The sequence below is a fragment of the Argiope bruennichi genome, chromosome 7, assembly GCF_947563725.1.
Source record: "Argiope bruennichi chromosome 7, qqArgBrue1.1, whole genome shotgun sequence".
Classification (NCBI taxonomy): domain Eukaryota; kingdom Metazoa; phylum Arthropoda; class Arachnida; order Araneae; family Araneidae; genus Argiope; species Argiope bruennichi.
Window position 1 is genome coordinate 107,574,655 of NC_079157.1, and position 9,191 is coordinate 107,583,845.

Below are 9,191 nucleotides of genomic sequence, written 5' to 3' on the forward strand. Positions count from 1 at the left end.
GTGACACGAGAATTTTATATATTAGATATATATATATATATATATATATATATATATATATATATATATATATATATATATATATATATATATATATATATATATATATATATATATATATATATGTAATGATATTTTAACTCTAATTTCAATTTAATTAATTTTCAAGATTTTATCTTAATTTAGCCCATAGTAACTTCATTCTAAAATATTCTCTTATTTCGTGATCCAATTCCACTGTCTCTACTTAATTAATTCAAGAGAAGCTTTGTTAAACTGCTGAATCAGCTAAAACTAACTTTCCCACACTACGCTTGAAGAGATAAAATACCGCTGATCAGGCAAATTCTTTTTTAAAATCTCCCTGTGTTTCCGCTACCTTCTCCGCGCATGTAACGAAAATCCCTATCGAAATCTCGTAATATAGTAGTACTATGAAGAAATATTTTCTCTATCTATTTCTCTGGTTATATAAGACCAGGGATAAAATGTCCAAGAGCTTTTCCCTCATTCCTTATCTGTGTCGCTCTGTGTGCTCATCGCTTGTACATATGCTTGCTTCTTCAAAATGAAATAAAACGTCACAAAAATTAAAAGTATCTTCACTGTCTTCAGACGGCATCATGCTTCACAACAAATAATGTTTTATATATATATATATATATATATATATATATATATATATATATAGATAGATAGATAGATAGATAGATATGTAAGCATATAATTCTTAAAATCAGAAGGCAGGTTCGAAGACATAGAAGAGACATTTTGGATTTTTAAATTCGTTTTAATCCATCCTTGAAGGACTTAATATATTTACAAGAAGGTGCGGACAAAACACGTCCGCCTCAGGGCGAGACAAGAGCAGAAGTGGGGAAATTATCCCTCGTCTTATATAACGTGAGATTTCCGTCACGTGTCGATTCAATATATGTGTTGACCTTGAGAAGGGCAACGCAGTGACGGTTTTCACTCAGCACGTGCAACTGAAGCCGCATCATTTTTACAAAGCTTCAGTTGAATTAATTAAATAGAAAAAGTGGAATGGGACCAGAAAACAAGAGAACACTTTAGAATGACCCCGACATGGGCCGAATTAGGCAAAAATTTAGGAAATTAATTTGGATTAAATTAGATATTAAAATATCATTGCATATACAGTAGACTCCCGATTATCCGCGGGCGGGTTATCCGCGGTGCGGATTATCCGCGCCTGCCGCACAAAGTTTTTTTTTTTTTTGACTGATTTTTTTCAAAAAGGTACAGTTTTACAGTTATGCTTTTGTAATTACATAATACATTACAGTATTAAAACAGTACATATGTATTAATTTTTCTGTGTATCCTTGACGCCTGTCGTAAATACAAAGCACTTTTCTATTTTCATTAACAAAATGCATTTTAGGTTAGTTTTGAGTGATATACTAAAATATTAAGCGTTAGTTAAACATTTCCTGCTGTTTATTTTTCGTTTTATTGTACATAAAAAGATTTTTCAAAGTTGGAATGACTGTTTTCTTTTTTGCTATACCCGTTTTTAGCTTTTTTCGGATTATCAGCGATTTTTGTTATCCGCGGAGGCCGCGCCACCCAATTCCGCGGATAATCAGGAGTGTACTGTATATATATATTCTTATAGCTTTAATTACAATTTTTCTAGTTTTAATTTCACTAACCGTCACGAGCAAGGCTGTGGCAATAAGATAAATGAGAGTATCATTTAAATTTCAAACATAATTCTTCGAATTTTTCCATGTTTTTGAATTTGCAAACAGTCCTAAAGTACAAGTATACTCAAAACTGGCTGACTGTAAATCACAATTCAACAACTCAGGCAAACTTAGACTTAAAAATATTTGGATTATGTAGAAAGTTCTTCGAAATTTTTAACATGCCTTTTGCAAAATTTTGTCTAACATCTTTTTATTTATTATTTTGTACGCGATGTTTCGATATCTACGCTCCTGAAATTAGTTCACAACTAAATATTATGCGGGTTCAGTTTCTCATTATATCTATTACTTAAGAATTGTGTACTGTATTGAATTTCTTTAATTAAGTTGGAGAATTCAAAAAGAAACATCAAAACCTTCTCGTACTTCGTACAGGCTCTTAAAAGAACTCATCGACTCCGATTAGATTCACATTATTGCACCTAATGAATTTCTTTATTGTACCTTATCAGTTTCAATTGATAACTTTTTTTAAAAAATGTGACAATGATTTTCAAAAAGTAAGCAATGCGGCAAATACCGCTTAATGTGATATCATTAATATCATTCTGTTTCTTATTATCTACATTTTTGGTTCTAAATTATAACATTCAAATGTACACAACAATATTTGCTTAGTGTAAACGCTACATCGTTTAATTTTATCAGTTTTGAAGTTAATAATTCACCATTCCTTCATTTTCCATAAGCTTCAAGGATTCATTTTCGAGGAATTTTTTGCCCATATTTGCAAAGAAACACATGGGAGTCATTTTTCCTATGGGATGGAGTTCACATTTTTCATGTCTGGACTAAAGAAGTTTGGATTGGTTTAAACAGACAACTACGCTGCCAAGTCTAGCTGAAATCTATAGAGCAGCCATAAACTAATGTCGCCTGCAAGTGAATTACGATGTAAAATGAATAAAAAAAAAGAAATGATTTGAGATTCAAAGACATAATTGTAATTCTCAACAAGTGTGAGTAATAAATGCTGACAATTCGGATAGGGACAAAAATTTGGAAGAAAAAAAAGGGGAAAGGAAGGGGGAAAAACCCTCCTATGATTGAATCAAAGATTTGCTCGTTTGAAATCCAGCAAAGCAGCATTCTTTAACAAATTTAAAACGACAAGACTATGAGCAATATATAGGCGATATATATATATATGTTACTAAGGAAAAATTAAAAAAGTTTTTAGTATTATTTTTTAAATAAATCACAAATCTCTCCGAGATTTTCTTCTGTCTTGATGTAATGGTATAGTTGATTTTAACTCAATTCGGTTATCGACATTCCCGAATAGTTCCCATTAAGTGGAAGCTAATGTAGTAAAAAATATAATTAAATGTTACTAAATGCAACATGGACGAAAAAACAATACCTGCTACAAAAGTTTTGAAGAATATTCCTGAAATATTATTAGATACAACTTCATCACTGAACTCTTCAGTTAATGTATGTACTGTTCCAAGAAAATAATACAAACTAAAATTTTTTTTAAACAATTTTTATTAGTATACTAAAATGCAAAATGCAATTCTTTTAAATAAGAAATCTAGATGTCGAAACTAACCATTGATAAAAAGTTTCAGGCATTGATAAAAATACACTAAAATCTTAATTATCACAATTAATTGAGACCAGGAATGTTAGGATTAATGACAAAAAAACTAACTATGCTAATTTTTTGCTGATGACAATCCAAATTAATATTAATTTAATGAATACAAAAGTTTGTATATCTACATTCTTTATCAATATATAATTACCTGAAACTACCACATAAAATCTCTTGTTTTCCTATTTTTATTCAGAAAATTTTTTCCATGAATTCATCTCTTGGCATGATAATGTTTATAAATTAATTTACTATCAATAAATTCCATCACAATGGTATATATGATGCAAAAATCATGCAAAATGCTTTATGGATCAATATGATTTGATTTAGTTAGCAAATTTGGCACATTTTGAGTAGTAGACTATATAAAAAAAGAAAGGATTCAGTAAGAAAAGATATTTGAAATAAGAAGTTACATATCCTTTAATAATTCTAAAAACAATTTTTACTCAGTTTAATTCTCTTTTAACTTTCTGTCAATGCTATTTATTTTTTCTCCAATTTTAATAAATTTTTGAAAGTAATTTTAAATATTTTTTTTCAGCATTGCCTCTCATTATTTTATTTATTTGCATCTATACATATGCACTTTGCAACAATATTAAATAAATTTCTCGTATGTATTTATAACCAAGAGCATATGCGAGAAATACAATCAAGTGGACAAATTTCTTCTAAATTTTTAACAAACAGATCATTAATTCCTTACTCCCTTTCCAGAAATTGGAGTTCTGCTGCACCATCATTAAATTGAAAATTTAATCACATTCAAAATACACTTTAACTTTCAATAAATCTGAAATAATTTTCTTTCCTTTGATATTCATTCTAATTAAATTTGTATTCTTACTCTTTCAACACATAATGCTTCAACAATTGTTTTCTTTGACCTGTAGATTTTTAACAAAAATAAAAATTACTACTTTTAATTTATTACCCTAATTATTAAGAAATTCAGCAACTTTTACTTCTAATAACTTCCTAGATATAACTTGTCAAAAATTTAACCATTGACTGACTTTCTTATAATGAATAAAATTAAAACTAAATAGAATTCTCATTCACTAAAAAAGTTGAAATCAAATTAAGTGATTAATTATTAACTAAGCTCTGAAAATTCTATAATATATAATCATTACAGTCTGAGCATTTTCTGTAGGCGGTTCAAGGTCGCATTTTCTACCTTGTTACTGGTTGTCTGCCTCGCAAGTTTGAGGCAGATAACAGTGTCACTCTTTTTTCCTTTTTTACATAGCTATTAAGGTATTCCGAAGGTAAGGTATTCCCGAAACGTACTGGCATGGAAAAAATACAAGCTTTGTTGAAACCATGGCAATGGAGAAGGAGAAAGAGTAAAGAGTAGAGAAAATGAGTGTCCTTGAAACGCCTACAGAAGTTGTACAGATTATAGGAACATACAATTGTTATTAGGAGCATACAACCATAAAGAAATTTAGAATTCCAGCACATTATAAATTAAGTTCTAAATTGATGAAAAAAATTTTATCCTTAAAAATATTAAACATATCAATTTAAATAAAACTTTGTTTGAAAACTTATTCACAAAACATTATATATCAAGAGGATAGAGAAGATCTCATATAGTAACAATAAATTCATACTGAAAAGAGATTCTAATAATTAAAATCAAAATATATTGTAAAATAAAAAAAATACTGCACAATAATACATATGTTTTATATAAAACTTCATAAAATCTCACAATATTAATTAATCAATAAAATGTAAAAACAGTGTTTTTTGTAATTGAAGAGTTAAAAATAATAATAATAATATTCTTTAATATTTTATTCAATTCTTACAAGGACAAAATTTTAAAATTATGGATTAAGATAACTGAATAGGATTTGAGGGAGGGGGGGGGATATGAAATTTCCATAACTGTTAAATATTTTAGCACAGATTGAAAAAAATAAAGTCTCTGAATGATTTTAACACAACACTAAAAAGTTAAAATAATTGGTACTTTTCCATTACATAGCACCAGTGCTAACATGATCTAATGCAAATATTTAATTATTTTTCATTCTACATTGTTAGTAATATTTGGCAATAGCTGGTATTAATACTTTTATTTGGTGACAATTGGTTTAAAGGAAATAAAAAAAGTACAATATAATTATATTAAATTTTCTTTCATTATTCACCAATCTAAATTTATTTCTGCAATTTTATATTCCAATGACTGTTTACATATAAATCAAGTTTGGAAAACTCTTCTTTTTTTTTAAGTCTAAAGAGAGGATTATACATCAGAAGAGAATGTTTCAGCTCATATCTATGAAACAGATTTAAATGAAACTGGAATAACATGACCACTATCTTTAGAGTATATATAAAACAATGCACAATAAAAAGTTTTTTTTTTCATAAATTTATAAAATTGAAAAATATTTAAACATAAAATTAAATAAAAGTTTTAAATGAAATGGATAATTTCAAATAAGGACTGTAAGTAGTCATATTGTTACCTGAAGAAATACAGTATAAACAACTCAATGTAATGTTAGAAAACTATTTATATGTATGACAATATAGTAACTGCAACATCATTATAAATAATTTAAAATATTATTCATAGAAAATCAAGTATTATTCTATTGGCACAGCTTGACTTATTGCTACTATTGGATAATGGAATGTGAAACATTTTCCCAGAAATGCTGTTGTCTTTGAAAGTGGATGCCTATTATCAAACAACAAGATTTTCTCAGTAAATTGGAAATGTACAAGAGAATTTTCCATATTTCTTGAAGGATTCAGGAAAGAGAACCTGATCAGATTGATGAAAAGTAAACACTAAATAATAATCTTTTCTGAACTTGATAATATATAGAATCATTCATAGAAAAAAATGCACATAGCTTATGTTTAAGATTAATATTTATCTCAAATTCAAAAAGTATGCTTAATAATTTTCACAAAAAATTTGGAAGTTTTTAATTTTTGCAGGTCCTAAACAAACATAAAAATAAACTTAATTTTGTTCAGTCTTAGGCATTTGATCGTGAGTCATTTTAATGGACATTCAAAGAATTCTTTACATACCCTATAAAAAAACCATTTATAATTCATCTAATGCCCAATTACAGCTTCCATTTCTGATTTTAACATTAGTCTTAATCTTAACATACCACAAAACATAAAAGTTGGCACAAAATCCACTTTTTAAATAGTTTGTCAGCTGCCAGCATGTGTGAATATGTAAATATTATTGATATCTTCCACCACAGGTAGAAATTCCACAGTATTCCATGAATTTAAAATATAATTTTTGACAGCCCTTATGAATGAAAAGTTGTTACACCAACAGAGAAGGGTGTGGGGTGGGAGCAAAAAAATGTCCAATTATATCAAATTTCCAATTCCTAGAATAATATAAATTATTATTAGATGAAATGAGAAAATTATTGCATCATGCATCAGATTTTTCCTGTGTATGCAATCTTGAATGTTTAACTAAAGTATCAGGTCGATTAAAACTTTTATTGCATATTTTACACGCAAATGCATTCCTATCCTTATGAAGACGTATATGGTTTTTTAAACTTTGACTGTAATTGTATGCCTTGCCACATTCCTGACAAACATATGGCTTTTCTTTGGTATGTGTACGTAAATGTGGATTTAATCGATATTTTGTAGCAAAACCTTTACCACATATTTCGCATACATGTGGGTTCTCTTTTGTATGTGTTAATGAATGTATCCTTAATGAACTTTTTTCCTGAAACCCTTTGTTACATACATCACATCCAAATGGCTTCTCCTTTGTATGAGTAAGAAAATGTCTTTTTAAACTGCTGGATTGGGAAAATCCTTTGTCACAGAATGTACATACATATGGCTTTTCATTTGTATGTGTCCCCATGTGAACTCTTAAGGAACCAGGCTTGGAAAGTCCTTTTCCACATATTTTACATATAATGGATTTGTCTTTTGTATGAATACGTATATGACTCCTTAAAATAGAAATTGTGTGGAATCTTTTGTCACAGATATCACAAACGAAGGGTTTACTTTCTGCATGAGTCAAAGAATGTTCTTTAAGATAACTCTTGCGATGATATGCTTTACCACATATTTCGCATACATACTGCTTTTCATCTGAATGAATAGGTACATGTTGCTTTAAACTATCATTAGTTTTAAATGCCTTATCACACTTCTCACATTTATAAGGTTTCCAATTGGAATGGGTAAGTAAATGGAATTTCAAATGTTTTTTCAGACAGAACTCAGCACTACACAATTCACACACATGTTTCTTTGCATATACACGTAAATGAGATTTTAAATTTCGGGGATCAGAAAACTTTTTGCCACAGACTTCACACATATAGAGCTTTTCAGAATTATGTCTCAATAAATGATATTTTAAACTTGCTTTACGAGAATATGCTTGCTTGCACACTTCACATACAAATGGTTTTTCATTTGTATGTATAATTGAATGTGCTTTTAACATACCACAAGTAGAATACTTTTTGTCACATACACTGCACTTATATGGCTTTTCATTTATATGACAGATCATGTGTTGTTTTAAAACATAATTTTGATGGAAACCTTTGTTACATACTTTACATATGTAGGGCTTTTCTTCTGTATGAATACAACGTATATGCAGTTTTAAATTTCTGATACAAGAAAATCTTTTTCTACATACTTCACAAAAATGTCTATTCTCCTTTGAGTGAGAATATAATTTTTTTAAATTTCCATTTTTTAAAATACTTTCAGTTTTTAAACAGTTATTTGTACCTGCATGCCTTAGTAAATGACTCCTTAAATATCTCTTTAGAGCAAATTTTTTGCCACACACTTCACAAACAAAAGGAGTAATACCTTTGTGTAAAATCATATGCGTTTTTAAAGTATCTCTTCTGGAATATCTTCTACCACATATTTCACAAACATGAGGACTTTCATTCATATGAGAACATGAATGAATTTCAAAATCTTTATTTTGAGAAAAATGTTTGCCACACTTTTGACAATCATAGCTATATTTCTCTACTTCAGGAAGTGATACTGTATAGTAATTTGCAATAGAGATTTCTTTACACTCGAGTTGTTCTTCTGTCATCTCAGTAAATTTTCAGAGGCCGATATCAAATTTCAATTATTCTTAAGAAGAGAGGGGAAAAAGAAAAAAAAAAATCCGATTTAAGTGAAGATCAGTGTGCACCCGAGTTAGTTGCCAAAATTGCAACCCATCGGAATGCTGTTTTGTTTACTACTTTTTGCAATGGTTGAGTTGTACATAAACTACAACTGTCTTATGACAAATGTTAAATTAAAAATATTAAAAAAATATCGATTAAAGTATTTAATTTTGTTCTTTATTATAATTAAAATTTATTAAATAAAGAAAGTAATGCTTATAATTAAAAGTTATTTTCTTCTTCCGTTATTCTTTTGCAATTTTTAATTGTCAGTATGCGATTTAAAAAATCGTATGCATTCTCACTGTAAAAGATGCTGCAATGGAATTCTTCACAATTCTTTTGGTATTCTAACGGTTGGTTTCCTTCTTTATTTGTTATGTCGGAAGTATTTCGAACCTGTAGAATGGATAAGAGTGAGTTATATATATATATTACGAGTTGATGAAGTTAGGAAAGGATGCTTGTTTGAAATTTTGTATAGAGAATGTTCCGATTGCTTCTTTCTTCGCTCTTTAGGTTATGTACTGTTTCTGTTATTCACACAGTCTTTATGTTCAATGTGCTAGCGAAGAAGTAGGATGTTTTTTTTTTAAGTGAAAAAATTCTGCTCGGTGCAGAAGACAAGTGCCTAGAAGGCGCCGGGCAGTATGGAAAAAATCT

The 9,191-nt window shown here is 28.7% G+C and overlaps 1 protein-coding gene across 1 annotated transcript; it reads right to left on the bottom strand.

Moving 5' to 3' along the window:
* Positions 1-3,285: 3,285 nt before the first annotated feature.
* On the bottom strand, positions 3,286-8,580 carry LOC129975113 (zinc finger protein OZF-like). Its single transcript, XM_056088055.1, has one exon. It carries the CDS (start codon positions 8,447-8,449, stop codon positions 6,776-6,778), a length of 1,674 nt encoding a protein of 557 aa, XP_055944030.1. The 5' UTR covers positions 8,450-8,580; the 3' UTR covers positions 3,286-6,775.
* Positions 8,581-9,191: the final 611 nt, after the last annotated feature.

Coding starts and splice junctions, on each gene's coding strand:
- LOC129975113 (XM_056088055.1), bottom strand. CDS start 8,449: ATGACAGAAGAACAACTCGAGTGTAAAGAAATCTCTATTGCAAATTAC.